This window comes from Lytechinus pictus, chromosome 10, assembly GCF_037042905.1.
Source record: "Lytechinus pictus isolate F3 Inbred chromosome 10, Lp3.0, whole genome shotgun sequence".
NCBI classification, from domain to species: domain Eukaryota; kingdom Metazoa; phylum Echinodermata; class Echinoidea; order Temnopleuroida; family Toxopneustidae; genus Lytechinus; species Lytechinus pictus.
The window spans coordinates 28,963,913-28,981,602 of NC_087254.1; the positions used below are offsets into that span (position 1 = coordinate 28,963,913).

Genomic DNA, 17,690 nt, shown 5'->3' on the forward strand with positions numbered 1-17,690 from the left:
ATTAAAACAACAATGTAAATGCTCATACATTTTCGAATTACGGTAAAACCTGTGTTAGCGGCCACCTATTTGTAGCAACCACTTGTCTACAGTGACCACTAACACTTATTCCCATGGAAGCAGATTGTGTGTTTATAAGAACCTGTCTATACAGGCCACTTTTTTTTGTTGCTTCCCTTGAGAGGCCAATAAAGACAGATTTCACTGTATAGACTTATAATCGAGCTAGATTTCTCCAGTGTTGATCTTCACATAATAAGAACAGTAAAGGTAATATACAGTATAAAGGGGCAAATCCATCGACCCTGATGGAAGAAGCGTTCTCTGACTACACCCCCGAGAAATATAGGTTTTAGCGACATATTGAAATAGAAAATGTGTTAATTTAAAAAAAGAATTGTTGGCATATTGAACATCAACCGCATTTTATAAACGGGTAGCGTTTAGATCAATATTGTTAATGACATTAAAGAAATAAAAAGCGAAAATAAATAAGTCAATAAATTGCTTGCTAAAATGACTGTACTGTGTAAATGAAAATTTTGTTTGATTTTCAAATAATAATCATTAATATTTTTGTTATAATTACTACATACATGGTTGTTTTCTTATCGATATAGATCTTCAAGTAACTTACGAATCTGTAGACCTATTTGGTAATATAACCCGTGGAACTGGTGTGACGTATAGTTTTGATTATGGTGATGGATTCTCTGACACTGGGCTTGACAGCGGAATATACTCACATAGTTACAGGTATGAAGCTATTCCAAAATGGTTAACATCTTTGTACATACAAGGACAGAGCATTTTAGGAAAACTGAGAAAAGATATATGGGGTGGGGGTAGATGGTATGATGGTAGAAGATGAATGAATGGTTGGTTTGATTGTTTATTTATTATCCAGATATTTTGAAATGATTTAAATACAAATTGCTCTTATCCAAAATATAAAATAAATATATCGAATATGGTTAAAACTAACAAAAAACATAGGCACAAAGTTGAATTGTGAATGGTAGGGGTAAAATGGGCAAGGGGGAGGGAAATGAGAAGGAATTTAAGAAACTGCATTTTTGTTTTTGTTTACAGAGTTGGTTTTACCAATAGAGTATTGTAATGATTGGTTGGTCAAATTTGTTCATTCCATTGATATTTCATTAATTTATTATTTCCTCACGAGGCTTAATTATATTCAGAATAAAATATTTAAATCAATGTAGAGAATAATAATCAAATAATCTACATCCAGCATCGTAATATTTGGGATTATACGATGGTAATAATAACCATTATTATTTTAAAAAATGAGTATGACTATAGCAAAAGACAGAAACTGACTGCAAATAGTCCATAGTCAGCATTATTGCAATATTACTCCAACTTACTGATCATGATTGTTATGACTTTTCTTTCAGTGAGCCCCGTTCATATCTCCTGACCGGAACAGCCACCGATCTTTGGCTGAATCAAGAGTCTCAAAAGATCATTGTTACCATGGAAACGAATCTTACATCAGTGATTGTAGACTGTCCCCCAGCTGTGGAATATAACACCGTGTTTGGATGCAAGTTCTGGGTTTTCCAGGGAACCAATATGACAGCTCAGGTTGATTTTGGAGATGATCGGGTCGTAACCTTTGATATCCAAGGTCTGTCTTCTTTTTATTTATCCAGACAATGTAGTTTTTTAAATATATGTATCATATTTCTTTCATTGCATTTTTCAACATCAATAAAACTTTGAAAGAAATTCAAGATTTAAATTTCCATTTTGCTAACATTTGATTTGCTTAATTTTCACAGGAAGAATTTTAATTAATGGTTTATTACAATCATTAAGCAATATACTCTTTGTCGGACTTGGTATCAGTTTCAGTTTTAGATTTCATTTTTCCCATTGTGATATTATAACGGGCGATCCATTTTTAAAAGGTGAGTTTAAATTAGGTGACTATGATGGTTTTTAAATATTAGTTACCATTTACAAGATCCAACAGAGAAGTGCTGCAACAAAGTAAAACATAACATTAAAAATATATGTCTTTTAATTAGATGCTGAAACGCTGTCTTACGGGGACATGGTTGAACACAATATCGACCTGAATAATCAACCAACAAGCCGTGTCTTCCTAAAACCCAATCATTACTTCAAACGAGATGGCTACCTGGTTGCTTGGGAATTCGACGCCATTTCTACTGGAACTATTTATTTACAGGTACCGGTATATTTTCGTACTAGAAAGTTGAATGTGAGCCTGCGCTTTTGATTGGCCTAATCTTTTGGTCACGGGGCACCTCTGTTTGTAAACACTGTAAGGGAAATTCCCGTTCTATAAATAATTCTAGTCTTTATTCAGGCAAGAAATGTTACGATTTTTGATGAGTTGGGTTATGATTCTAAAATATTAATTCATGATAGACCTTGGAAAAAGCAAATATATTTGAAAATTAGATTAGATATACGATGTATTATTGAAAAACTAAATGTACCATTATTTGAAGAAAAGGGGGAAATAATTATTGTGTCCCAATTATTATGAATTAATGAATTCGAAACTAACTGAGTGAGAGGAGATTTCTTTGGCGGTCTCGTTTGAGAATCTGTGTGTAAAATTATCATGGTTTCTTAAAGCCTCATTGTGAGATGTAGATGAATCATTATTCTGCATGTACAGACACAATCAGAGTGTTATTTGACTGTTGACTACAGTATTTGGGACCATAAATTCGAAGCAAATAATGCTCTTTATCCAATGTTAATTCGCATCAACTCCGACTTCGCGACGTAGGCAACACTTCGTGCAGAGCGTCGACTGTTGTGGAGAGCTTCTCGCTCTTCGCCTTGCCTTGGCACGCATGCACGTGACCGCTCCGGCGCTACCGCGGTGGACCGGTGGTGCAGGGTGCACCGAGCCCGAGGAGTGGCCAAGAGGCAAGAAGTAACGTTACTCGTTAGGGCCCTTATTGTAATTGTATCCACCAGGGATGGGAGTGGCTTGTAATTGATATTGATCATGTTGATGGTGATTATTATGGACTGTCGACTGAGATTCGACTTGGCTCACACCTGCAAATGTGTGTGCATGAACTTGAAGCCATGACATTGTCTTGTCTCCCTGCTGATGCCGGCAATCGATCATGAGTATGAGATTCAATAAAATTGAGCTGGGCCCCTTCTTGCATGTCTTACAAAGTGTGCGATTGATCAAATCAACCACAACTATGGAAAGCCGGCCAGCAACATCAACATCTGAAATGCAAGATTATTCATGTTATTTTCTAGATATGTATATTCATAGATTCATCGTTTTCTTGACAATTATTTGTGCTTCTCTTTCTTCAAAAAGTACAATGTGCAAATTTTCTGAAGAAAAATTATGACTGATGGATTTCCAAATAGTTGAGATTGATTGGATCAATCGTAATTCTTTGTAAGACGGGGCCCTGAGCTGATCTGGTACAGTGGCTGTGACTCCAATCATTTTATAATAAGAACAAAAATGCTGAAACTTTGAAAGAGTGCATATGAGTTTGTATTTCATGATTTAGCACATTTTCTTTTTCAAATTAATCTGAAAACATTAGAAAGCAGCTTGAAAGAAATCTGTTATTTTTTTTTAAAGGTTAGGCTTATAGTTTGTACACTGGCCTTGTAAACATCATGGTATTTGTTTTGTATCCTTAAGATTTGTTTTAGCATTTGAATTGAATGGGAGTGAATTAAATTAGTATGAAGACTTGTATGAGCTTTGCCTCGAATTTGATTTTAAAAAGTATGATAAAAATACCCAGAATTGTAAATTTGGATAAGACTCATAATATAGGCCTATTGGTTAAATTTCTTCTTCCAAATACAGGTATACCGCCCAAAATGCGATGACACGTATGCATTCTGCCTACGTACCTTCACCTGCATCAAACATTGGATGAACTGCCAGGACCATGATAGTATCTTTGCAAAGAGTTGTGGAGACACCGGGCGCTACAGTTTCGCGGCCCGTGACTGCATCCAGAACTCTGACAATATGTTGGCTGGCGAGACAGTGTACACTAGTCTTCAACTCGACTATGATTTTGTTTCGGAAGTGAGTATTACAAGGGGAAAAAGATTCAAACTATGAATAATTAACAACAAGAACATGAAGACAGTGCACATTATATGTGTATTTGGTGAAGAAATGTATAATTCACTTACTAGTAATATTTAAAAATTTGGTTGGTTCCCTTTTTAGGGGGTGTTGATTTTAACCATATTATTTAGGAAGTGAAGTACAATATGCCACTTCTTCATCTCACAAATTACTTCTATGATTCAAGGGATATTTGACCAAAGAGCAAATTTCCTTGCAATTACTACTATTCTTTTGGCTATTTGAATAAAATTGTCCACTTCATATTGATCTGTTTTTTTATGTACAGGTGAGTTATTTAGAAATGTTTTCTAGCAGAATAAATACTAAACTTGATATGATTCACCACTGTAGATTGCAATGTGGCTCAAAAATGCAGTGTAATTTAAAAATATCCGCATGTACTTTGAGAAGTCAGGTACGGCAACAAGAACCACCATAAGGATTATTATCAAGTCTTTTTTCTGCCTGCCTCCTTACAGTATACTTACAGCATCACTGAAACTGGACGCAACTTCATCAAATTGGATCCGGCAGACTATGTTGAGGTCAAAGAGGGCGACATCATTGGTTGGTATAATTCCAATCAAGGGAAACTTGCCTATGTCGATGCCGATGCTGAGGTTGATGGTTATGAAATCCTCCCCACAACTGCCAACTACGGTAGCCGTCTCTCCGGAAGCTACATCGTCTACCAGTCTTCGGGTGCATCTGCTCATGCGTACAAGCACGCCCTGAAGGCTCACGTGGTGCGCCCATCCATGCTGCATGTGTATCATAACTACTCGGAGGAGACCAACCGTAGAGAGGTCAGATTGAGGGTCAATAACACTCTCTCTGACTGGGTGAGCGATAACCAGACCCTCAAGGTACAACATGTCATCAAGGATGTGGTCATTGTCGCAACCGAACTCGGTGAGTGCTTCCATCCTCCATTCCAATAACAAATCTTGAATGTATATTCTCTTTTATCCTGTATCAGTGGCACTCACTGTGTAAGATAATTCAAGGGAAGGATTACAAAGTTATGGCTGAAAGATTTAGATAGAATTTGAAAGAACAATTCTGATTGTTACTGGTCAGTTGTTTGGATATTTAGAGTTTGTCATTGATTGGAAACAGCTGTCTTATTGGCCCTGAACAGTGTGCATGTATTCATTTAGATGCACTCTCATTAACTTTTTCTTTCTGTTATTTTATAGCTATAACGACTGTGGAGGAGACGTTGAGTGTGGAACCTCACCCAGGTACTGAAGTCAGGTACTTGTGGCTACTAGGGAATGGAGATGAGATCTTTACCAGGAATACAACCATCAAGTACACATGGAATGATGATGGAGTTTATAACATCACTGTCATTGCTTACAATGATATCAGTCGAGTCATTGCTGAAGTAAGTGAAGAATACTTGTGTCAGAAGTAATCCAGCGCGATGAGTAATTTCTCAACCTCAGTGCTGCACAAATGGCTGTGTCAGTCCTTTGAATTACAGAATATTATTTCGGGCAAATATCGTATTCAGACTCACTCTCACATCTATACACTGTAAACTTTCTCATGAAATTTATGTTCTGTGAACGGCATAAAATCAGCTTGCATTTACACTCTACACCTATACCTTTGAATAGGTATATAGTGAAGAATCAGCAAGGGTGAGTCTGACAAGTTGGTCAAAGTTAGATGTAAATAATAAAGATTTACTGCCTTACTTTGTCAAATGAAACAAGGGACATATCAACCACAATTGACTTTTTATATGCCTGTCTGAGACGGGACATATGGTATCACGCTTGGTGTCCGTCCGTTCGTAAACTTTTCCTTGTAAACACGATAACTTCAGTTTGACTTAACCTACATGTAGGTTATATAATATAATTTGGTGTGTGTGATACTAGCATGGATCTTAGGAAGCCTATTTATTTTGAGGTCAAAAGGTCAAGTCTACAGTGACTTTTTTCATCTTACCCTTCTGCAGTCCTTGTAAACATAACTTTAGATTAACTTAACCTAGGCTCATATAATTCAGTGTGTATTATACTAGCATAGATCCCAGGAATTCTATCGATTTTGAGGTCAGAAGGTCAAAGGTGAAGTCGCCAACCTTCCACTTTTCTTGCTTCACCAATAACTCCATTTTCCGCGTTACAGGCGGGCGTATTATGTGCTCGCCTTAGCGACACTTGATAATTTTTTTTTTTCATTTGACAAATTGTTATCTTCTTCCTGGCCAAATTTGACACAAAAGAATAAAGATTTTCTCCCAATTTTAAAAATTATTTTCACTTTTTAATATGAGTTAATTTCTTTATGAACTCCACATGGTTGCAAACTCTCAGATATTAAAATTCAAGCGAGCAGTGTCTCTGATTTAATTCATGCAGATACCAAATTTTAACAAATAATTACAAACATTTATGTACATGTACATCATGTCTTCAACACCTTATGTTATTTTGCTTTTGTTATTAATCATAAAACAAAAAAGATTAATTATTATTATTTTTTTTGGTTCCAACAGAAATTCATTGTCCTTCAAGACACTGTAAAGCAGTTTGAATGGAAGGACTCTGTTCCAGCGACCACCTGGGATGACTACCCTGTCACACCAAAGAAGTTTGGTGCTGAATCTGTCATCAATTTTGGAATGTTCGAAGGTATGCCGTATGCCAGGATCCTGTTTCACAAAGACTTGTTATAATAAAAAATGCACAATTTCTATAACAAGATTATTATTAACTAATCAGATTGAAGGATTTCAGTAGCGTATAACTGTTATTGTAAATGTGTTTTTACAACTAGTTTTATGAAATGGGACCCAGATGCTATAAAGTCATATCTGTGAGTATTCAGTTACAATGAAGCATTAATCAAACCAACTGGACTGTTTGATATCTAGAGAATGATTTCACATGTATGGCCTGTTTCATAAAGACGTACAACAGTCAACTGCCATAACTTTGTAATTGTGGTAACCACATGTCCCATGGAAACCTTGATTGTGATTTGCAGCTGAGGCCTGTTACCATGGTATTTGCTGTAATGGCAAAGTCACCAAAGTTTTAACTTTTTATGAAAATGGCACCTGGTACTTGATGCATCCTCAGTTTGTCTGAGATGGATGTGCCAAATTGTCATTCCAATTAAAAGACCCAATATTAATTTTATTTCCTTATTGAAAAAGCATTTAGAATTGGTTATGAAACCATTCTTTATCATTAAAATCCAGTTGACATGATTATAAAGTTTACATCGGGAATTACTATCAAATAAATCAAAATTCACATTAGTCTTTTGAAGATGTCAGTATAATTAAAAGAATTTTATAACAACCAATTTTCTTTATAGTTCCCTGAATCTAGATGTTCTTCAGTTCAGGCTATACTCCATACTTCATCTTTATCATGTGATTGAGGTCATGAATTAGGAATGTGTATTTTTCACAAGAAGGCTATGCACAATCTTTTCTGTTTATTTGGTAATGATCACCATTTTACTCGTCATTTTCATAATAAATTGAAACAAACTATACTCTTTGTTGATCTGAATCTGTTCAGGCACCAATGTGACTTTTGAAATCAACATCGGAGATGGTATAGTGCCTACATTCTTCTTGAAGCATGATGAGGAACTCAACGTGTCTGCCTTGATTCCTAACTATGGACTGGAGGATCGCATGGAAGCCATACATGAAGGTATTGATTGTGTACTTACTTTATTTGTATTTATTATCTTTTAAACTCTTGTCGTAGTTGTACAACAAAGTAACTTGGAACATCTATCTGTTTATTTTATCTTTTGAGTGCGATATTTCAGCGAGGAATTGCAGGAAATAATTTTCATGTTATTGCATGACAATATGATTGCCACACAAAAATCATAGAACTGGACAAAATTTTGTCGAAATCTTTTCCCATTGACCCTAACTGCTCATCAGATTTGAGAATAAGAATGAAGCTCTTATTCTATGAACCCTAGTACCAGAATGTGTTTACTCTCACATTTGGGTTTTTAGGTACAGAGATGTTTTTTGTGTAAGTGTTGAGAGTTTTAATAATGGTGTTGAACTGAGCTATAATACTGACTAGGATTAGAAAATCATACCAGTTATGTTATTGGAAGCTCAATACTGACTGACTCCATTCCCAACAATAGCCATATTTTGGTGTTGGCGTGGAGAGTATGATTAAGGCTACTAAATTGAGCTTGTGTTATTTAACATGATACTGACTGACATCCCCAACACCAGCCACATTTCACATTAGGTGTTGTGGCTGGTCAATGGTATTTGTTTTACACCAACACCAGCTTTCAACACCAAACTTTAAATCACCCATTGCATTAAATGCAGTATATATTGTATAGAGGTTATATCTGTTTTTCTTTTGTTCTAGGTTTAACTGCAAGTGTGGTGACCATCTATGAATCAATTGGCTACTATCCTGTGACCATCAACGCATCTAACAGAGTCAGCTGGGCCACTATCAATACTACCGCTGTTGTACAGATAGAAATTACAAACTTCCGTCTAGTTGAACCGCCCCCGCTCAAGTTTGGGGAGTCATCTCTTATCGGTGTTCTGTTTGACACTGGAACCAACCTGTCGTTCTCTGGTGATTTTGCAGACAATGTCCTTGATCTGACTAATGCTTCACTGTACTACATGAACGATGCCATAGGGGAAGGCTACATTGTTATCCCACCGGATAAATACAGCGATCGTGGATTCTACGACTTATCCTTGACCACCTTGAACTTGGTCAGTGGACCCTTCACTGACGTTGTAACCGTCCAAGTGGAATATGCCATCAAGGACTTGATGATGTGGGTCTCAGAAATGTATATAATGCCTCATGATTCGATATCAATAGCCTTTGACATGAAGGTAGGCTCTGACCTGACCATGGTCATGGACTTTGATGATGGTGAATCAAATACCTATACCGAAATTGAAATGAGGCGTAGCTGGAGTGACCAGTACCTTGAGTGGCATTCTTATGATGTTGCAGCAGATTACAACGTCACGATCCACTGTACAAGCGCTGTTAGTGACGAGCTGGTGTGGATATTGATTAAAGTGCAGAACCCTGTAGAAAATGTGGAGATGACTTTCCATTCCCCTGGTGTGATTCCATACCAGGATATTGGTACAATCCTTTTTGAATACGAGTACACCGGTGACCAGAGCACTCCTCCAACTGATGCAAATGTGGCGTATGAGTTCACTCACAAGATCAAGCCTGTAGAGGACTTTCCCATTGCTGAATACAACCCAGTTCAGCAGCATATGCCACTTGCCAAGATGGGTCCTTATTCTGTGTACATCAACATCTCCAACCTTGTGAGCTTCATGATTTTTGAGGCTGACATAGAGATGGAAAAACCGATCCTGGACCTGGTGCTTGTTTGTCCAAAGCCTCATATCCGTGTAGGAGAGCATGCAGAAATTACAGCTTCCATCAGCTGGGGTTCAAGAGTAACCTGGGAGTGGGACTTCAAGGATGGGAGCATTGTAGACATTGACATTGGAGGGAAGCGCACTCGTAATCATAAGTATCGAGAGCCAGGAATCTACCCAGTTTCGGTGATAGCAACCAATCTCTTGGGCAGTGAAACTTACTCTCTGAGTTCAGATCCTGTCGTTGTCCAGTACCCAGTGAAGGGATTTGAGTGGATTGGACGGAGGCTGAACAGACTCTGGGTTGAAGATAAATACAGCTCAGTTCCCTTTCACCTGTACCAAGCTAAGGATTTACCCTTTCCTACGACCGGCTACTACACAGTCGACTGGGGTGATGGGTCAATTCAGGATGAGAAGTCGCTAACTCAGAATGGAGCTGTCCGTAGCAGGAACACAGACTCTACCAACCATATCCTGACCGTGGAACATGACTTTGACGAATGGGGACAGTACAATGTTACCATTCGCATGTGGAATCTTGTGAGTGACAAGACCCATGTCTTCACCATTTATATTTATGAGACTGTCACTCAGCTACAAAAGGAAGTCAGCTACAATGAGTTGATTATTGATGGTGACTACCTGTTTGGCAATGACACAGAGAATGACCAGGAAGGATTTGGTACCCTGATGAATTACTTCCCATTGGAGGATGCAATTATTGTCAAAGCAACGCATGCCTCAGGAACAGACCTGACCTACACCTGGGACTTCGGTGATACCTTCCATGTACCTGATCCAACCACTGAAGCTCCAAGTACACAGACTCAGACCGTTACACCATCTGGAACGACTACCCCATTAATGACCACAACAGAAGAACCTGTAAATTGCACTTTCATTCTTGAAGATTGGGTACAATTGGTGTTAGATCGTTTGGATGCCAGGGATGATGATCTGCTGGCCTGTTCTGGTGGCTCCATCATCCTCACCCCTCCTCCTGTAACACCAGCAGTAACATCAGCACCAACATCACCACCACCTACTGTTAACTGTACCAATGATGGAAACAGTAGTGAGAGCTGTACAACAACAACACCTGCTCCTACCACAACAGCAGGTCCTACTCCTACACCCCATTATGCATTAGATGAGAACTGCACTGCCGCCATCGTAAAGAGTCAAAAGTACAACTGCGAAGGTTTCAACGAAACAGCAAGAAATGATACTTGGTTCTTTGTGTCAAATTACACTTATTTCATGAGTGAGAATGCCACAATCATGTTGGAGATGTTCATTGACTTGGTTGGTGAATCAAACTGTCTGAATTCTGAAGTACTAACCTGGATAGGTAGACATTTTATAAAGGAGAATGTGTCTCTGGATGTAATGTTGTGTCCAGATCCGTTACCAACAAAAGCGCCTACAGAACCTCCGTCTACTACCACACCTGCGACAACTGAGGTTCCAACAACAAGACCGCCCTATGTCCTTCAAACCAGAGAACCTTATGCAATCTGGTGGTACGCCCAGCGTGGTGTGTACACCATAACACTGAATGTCTCTAACCCTGTTCACTGGGTGGAAGTCTCTAAGACTGTAGTCATTCAGAGGAGTATTGAAGATCTTGTGTTGTCTGATCACGGTCCACGGTCAAGAAATACCACCATTGAGTTTGAGCTAGACACAGGAAATGTTGGCACGGATGTGTGCTATTTTGTGGACTTCAAAGATGTCACATCGGACTTTAATCACCTTGCATTCTGGGGCCATCGGCAAACCTGTGAGGCACGCTATCCACTAGAGTTCAAGGATGAGTTCTTACGCTTTGAGGAAGTCAGCAATGTGTACCTTGAAGGTCTTCTGTTCAGTGGACAGGATCCCAATATCACACTCACCAATGTGTTTCAGTCTGTCAACAAATATCGCATCACGGTTGTTGCTCATAACATGGTTTCTACTCAAACTGTTTCTATACCAACTGCTGTCACCAAGGCACCTTGCTACTATCCAGAAGTAAATGTGGCTGAACAGAACGGTTGCAACCAGTACTATCCTTTCTGTGATGATGATGGTAACAGGGAGTACTATGCCTCAAAGGATGTAACCGTCTATGCTAAGGTGAAAATCAACTGCACATCGGTCAAATACGCTTACTACACCTGGCGAGCATTTGAAGTCAATGATGACGGAAGCGAGGAAGAGATCTACGATCTTGGGGACTCTGTCATGTCGGGATACACCCAGAGAGAATTAGCCATCAAGAAGTTTGTCCTTCCGTATGGACTTTATGCTTTCCAGCTCAACGTTTCTATGTATGGTGAACGTGGTGTGGAGACAATTGATAAGACCAGAATCCGTGTGAAAGCTACACCTCTCATAGCGAGAATCACCGGAGGGTCGGAGATCCGTGTCCGATGGAACGACAAGGTTTATATGGATGGCCTTTCAGGGACTGTAGACCCTGATGTAGATCCAAGTGATAAGACTGGTATTCGATATGTCTGGATGTGTAGAAGAGAGCATGAGGCTTTCCAGGAATGGAATGACGATTACACCAAATTGCTCAATGAGGGTTACAATGCCAAAGATCCATATATTGTAGAACCAAATGACTATGGAGGGTGCTTTGGTAGATTTGGATTCGACAGAGGAGGAATCGGAAGTAAGTTGAGATAAATTGCTTATCCTGTTTTGATAAAGTTAAGTTCCATTTACGAGCAGAAGCAAGATATTCCCTCACAATTTTACTCTTATTTCTTCAATATTACAAAATGCATATAAATGCTGTGTAGTGATTGATCATCTAAAAAGATAATATTGCTCAAAGGAAGAAATTGAAATAAATAACTTTAGACAAGATTTTTTTAGTTCTAATAAATAGAGAAGTAATTTTTAGTTCTTGCAAAGTGCACAACACATTATCTAATACCCTGTATGCGATACAAAGGAACCTTGGATATGATTACCCTTTTCAGTTGATTGATTATCCATGCACCTAGTTAATACCGTTTAAGTCCCTTGCCAAAATACATTAAAAAATGGGTGCAACTGTATGTAATCATTGCAAACCCCAAGTACTGGTAAATGTATTATGGAAGTAGGGTAAGCTTGCTTGACAAAAACTTTGCATTTCACCAGTAATGAATAAGTCAATTATCTCAATATTTGTGTGTAAATTGCAATTACTTGCAAGTTATGATTAATGTTAGCATAATTCCTACTACAGGAGTGTTTGTGTAGCTTTCCCATTGCATTCATGATTTGATTTGCATCTGCTTTGTTTTCCAGGTATACTGAACTTCACTGATGGCTCTTTCACTCTTGATACGTTCTACATGCATGAAAACATGACCTACTTCCTGAAGCTGATCATCTTCAAAGGAGATCGTATGGCAGTCGCGACGCAGGAGATGCAGGTTGCTAGCGGCAACCCACCCAAGATGGCTATCACGTAAGATTGCAGTCCTTCCCATTTCATGGCATCTTTAACTTTTCTCCATCTCATAAGAGCGTACAATGAAATGTTTTATGAGTGATGGAAATTGATCTACGTGTATGGCCAATTTTAAAAGCCCTTAACTGCTGACCATTCATTAATAAGTGTGAATAGACATACATGATGCTGACTGAGCCAGTGCCTTGTTGAGAATGATGATAAATTGACGCAAGCCTGCTGAGAATCACAGGCACTGTACTCGGATATACATAGATGGGACTATATTTTTTTGGTACTTTATAAATATGCAAAATAAATAAATTCATAAAATATTCAGTCTGAATTTTTAAACTGTTATGGTTTATAGTTTGAATGCTGAGAAGCAATCCTCTGCACCACAGTGGACCATGTTAGCATTATTCCTCCTTAATAACTTGAAATGATTTCGATTACTTACATTTTATTCATCTTTCCCAGAACAGGAGTTTCCCTTAAAAAATAAACAATCATGTGTTTATTTCACCCAAATCTTTGCCTATGTGGCTCTATTTTCTTTCTGTTTATATAGTTGCCGTACCAACTGTAAGACAAAGTTGAATCCAACAAGTCGCTTTGCCCTGGAGTCTGCAGACTTAGATGCTAGGAGAGGGCAAATTCTGTATTATCGGTAAGATGACAATCCTTCTACATCTAAATTCAAATGAGATTTGCATCTTTTATGGTGATCACAATCTGAGTTTGAGCAGAATCCAACAAAATCACCAAATAAACTCAGAAACAGGTCTTGATATCATTAGTGAACTGAGGACAGCCGTGCTAGATAAAGAGCCCTGGAAGCGCTCCAATGTTCATGGAATTCAAGACAACATAGGCTAATTTCAATCCATGCCCTAAAATTGGTAGTATTAGTATTTAGTAGTAGTAGTAGTAGTAGTAGTAGTAGTAGTAGTAGTAGTAGTAGTAGAAGTAGTAGAAGTAGTAGTAGTAGTAGTAGTAGTAGTAGTAGTAGTAGTAGTAGTAGTAGTAGAAGTAGAAGTAGTAGTAGTAGAAGTAGTAGTAGTAGTAGTAGTAGTAGTGTATTTATTGGGTGATTACCAAAATAAGCATGGCATTCTGCTTGTACTAATACATGTATTTTTTACCAAGCAATAACAACACACGAACACATCCACACTCACTGTCTGATTTACTTTACCCAATGTCAGAATTTCAATTTTACTAGATTTAGATGCACGCTCATGTGGTAACAAGTCTCCTTGATTTCAGAGAATTTCTCTCTCGAAACTATCAAATGAAATTCATCTATTGAAATGTTAATGGACTGTATTATGAATACATTTATCGTTAAACTTATGCAGTTCGAAATTACTCTGTACCAGAGATGTTTTGGGGAAATATACGTTTTGATATCCAGTGCTGATGATAAATTGAACATCTACTGTAAGAGATACCCATAATTAGTACATTGATTTAGAATACTACTCCTTGTGAGTATAGGGCTTTGAGTTTGCGTGTACAGACCACAGGTTCATGACTTGTAAGACAAAGCTATCTTATAAATCACTCAGTTGATTTGCTGGTTAATCGCATATATTGGATCAATGCAGTCCATCATATCATCAGCCTACTAATTTCTAAGCTTCGTATTACAAGCCCGCTTTATCTTCTGTATATGAATGTATGTTTCCAACATTGTGATATGCTAGTTTTACTCTGAATTAGTACATTATTTTTGAAAATGTATAAAGAGATCTCTAAATTTGATGTTGTTAAATCCATGAAAGAAAGTAAAAAATACTTTGTTTGATTCTCTTATTGTGAATAGATGGGAAATCTTCAAACAAGAATTCAATCCTGTGTCGCTGGAAAATGAATTTGTCATCGTCCCAAAGACAAGATGGCTGCAATTCGCTGGTACGGGAGATTCAAACGCAAACATTGCTATCGACGCGGGTCCCTTTGAGGACCAGTCTACTTACAGAATAAGAGTCTACGCTGCCAGAACTCCTTCACTGCAAAACTATGGTATGGGTTCTTTTTTTCCTGTCTTAATATTGTCTTTTTGAATTTTAAGGATAAGAGAATGTTCATTTCTCTAATGGGGTAATTGGTCAATAAACCACACCGGATGATATCTTTCTACAAGAAATTAGTGTTTTGAAATTCTTTACCTTCAGCAACTACATTGTATCTGTGTCCCGTTACACAAAGGTTAGCGATTGATTGTACACTTGATTTTCACGATTGATTGTACATTGTGGTCAATGCAATCAATTGTAAAGATAGTCCTCTATGATGATTGCTAAGCTTTGTGGCCCGAAGACTTAAAACTAGTATAACTTTGCATTGCTTTGTTTTTGGATTCATACTGAATATATGCTCACTAGAACTCTTCCTGTTGCAAATATTTGGTCTGTTTAAGTATGAATTAAGGGCAGTAATGTAATTGAGATAACTATGTAGTTTGCTATCTTTACCTAATTTGTCACTGCTTTCAGAACACAAGAAAAGTGCATTCATGTGCAATCAATCGTACCAATCAACTTTATGATCAATTACTTATCTTTGTGTCTCATATCACCATCATCTTTTCTTATTGAAACACAGGTCTCGCTTCTTATGATTTCATCACCAACGAGCGTCCGGTCATTGGAAACTGCTCTGCTGTCCCGCCGAACGGTACGGCCCTGGAGACAGAATTCAACATCGAATGCCAGGATTGGACCGACCCAGACATGCCTCTCAACTATCGCTATGCTCAAAGGCTACAGGAATCGGAATCATGGACCTGGTTATATAATGGTACTTTAAACATCTTTCTTTCATTGTGCAGTCAATGCTGCTTTAAAAACCACCTATCTAGAAGGATTACTGGTCTATTTGTACCACCTGACTACCAAGATAATATTACACAGTTCAGTGCACTCTTATTCAAGAACATGTGCATAACAATATATATTTCATGCATACATGTATCTGTACTCTGAATATATAATGTGTTATGACTAAATATGTCAGTGCTATCGAGTGAAAACATTAGAGAAAAACAAAAAACTCTATTTTATTATGATTAATGCTCCACACTAAATTTTACCTCATCAATTCCAAAGTAACATAAGTCTGATTTCCTGTAAAAGAGCAAAATGTGGTTGTTATTTACAAAGATACATGTACCTGTGCATTATGGTTAATCAGTTGCATCCCACATCGACATTACTCATGTTTTTTTCTGTAAAAATTTGACCACGAAGAAGAAATCAGTTTGTAAAATGTTTATGTCTGTTTGCTTCCCTTTGTCAGGCAGAATCGGACAAAAAGTATCATAGTCAATGGAATATAACAGTTAATTTTCTAAGAATAGAATAAATGCAATTTGTCAGTATTCAGGGGAGTGTTTCATCAACATTTTCATCCGACAAGTTGTCAGATCTGACATCTTTCTCTGATGTTGATTGGCTAAGAGGTACTGTTACTATGGTAACTGTCGGATAAAATGGGACTTTTCGGATAAAACGTCCGACAAGTCCTTTCATGAAACACCCCCTGATTTCTGGTTTAATGTAAAATCTGGTCTTAAGTTGTGGTTTGACAATGGATTGGATAGCCAATAGTGGCATAGATCTCTAATAGAAGAGTTTGAATGTATCTAAACATTTTTCTTGGGAAGGATAAATAAGATAGTTGCCTTCACCATCAGAGACTTAGAAAAGAGTACAGTAAACATATAAACATGCAATGTAATCAAAATGTTGATGCTTTTGCCTTCCCGTATCTTTAAACAGAGTTAGACCATGGTCCAAATTAAACCGGACTGCAGAATACGGGCCAATAATTTCTATTTGACCATGCATTAAAAAATTAATACATATCATAATTCACCAGGTGAGAGAGCTTTCATGGATACACCTACCGTGTTCCCACAAGGATATGAAGAGAATAACTTTCAAGTCTTCTTACTGGTTCGGGTCACAGACTATATAGGATCATTTTCAGACTTACTCTTGACGGTAGAGGTGAGTTACCGTGTCAGAGTTCTGCTGCGTAAAATTTGACTCTATGAGTAAATATATAAAAGATCTAGCACAAGTCATTCATAGAGCGAAATTTTTGAGAGTCTCTGTGGTTCCCATCAAGCTACACAAGTCACTCATGACAGGAATTGTCAAATTGAGAAATTAATTGTATTTCAAAGATACCATATTTTTATACTTGCTTGATAGAAACAGTATTCCAAGGTATCAATGTTTTAGTTTCTGAATGATTGAAATTGTTTTCCAGAGTAGCCTTTAATAATCAAGTACTGTGCATATCAAGACCCAGGTTTATATTGTAAAAAATACATTCAAGGGCTAAATTTCAGACAATATTCTTCATTAAAAAAATCAAGTTCAGTTTAAGTTTTTCACCCATTATGCTACATTAAATTGTGTGCAGCTCAGAACAATTGCAATGAGAAATCTGTACCTGTTTAATGAAGATCCAAAAGAAACATCTTTAATAGTGGACTTAAAATTAAGGTAAATTACACAGCCAAAGTCATCAATTGAATACCGAAATGGGCTACTAGTACTATTTAGTCAATAAGAAAAGTACTTATTTTTCTTAATTTTGTATTGAATTGAATGTATTTGATTTGCCCAGTTTAAAACAATGAATGGAGAATGCTGTGTGTGATAAAGGATTATCATCAAGCTTAGATCCAATTAAGACATTCATATCAT

The 17,690-nt window shown here is 37.5% G+C and overlaps 1 protein-coding gene across 1 annotated transcript in view; it reads left to right on the top strand.

Annotated features, from left to right (window-relative positions):
* LOC129269425 (uncharacterized) overlaps window positions 1-17,690 on the top strand; it is a 64,790-nt gene that overhangs the window by 14,124 nt on the left and 32,976 nt on the right. The window contains exons 10-23 of the mRNA XM_054906922.2: window positions 621-756; window positions 1,419-1,651; window positions 2,055-2,218; window positions 3,860-4,087; window positions 4,615-5,047; window positions 5,335-5,525; window positions 6,651-6,786; window positions 7,687-7,824; window positions 8,524-12,195; window positions 12,822-12,984; window positions 13,538-13,636; window positions 14,795-14,994; window positions 15,577-15,771; window positions 16,852-16,982. Coding sequence (XP_054762897.2) covers window positions 621-756; window positions 1,419-1,651; window positions 2,055-2,218; window positions 3,860-4,087; window positions 4,615-5,047; window positions 5,335-5,525; window positions 6,651-6,786; window positions 7,687-7,824; window positions 8,524-12,195; window positions 12,822-12,984; window positions 13,538-13,636; window positions 14,795-14,994; window positions 15,577-15,771; window positions 16,852-16,982 — 6,119 coding nt within the window. The remainder of the gene's footprint in view (window positions 1-620; window positions 757-1,418; window positions 1,652-2,054; window positions 2,219-3,859; window positions 4,088-4,614; window positions 5,048-5,334; window positions 5,526-6,650; window positions 6,787-7,686; window positions 7,825-8,523; window positions 12,196-12,821; window positions 12,985-13,537; window positions 13,637-14,794; window positions 14,995-15,576; window positions 15,772-16,851; window positions 16,983-17,690) is intronic.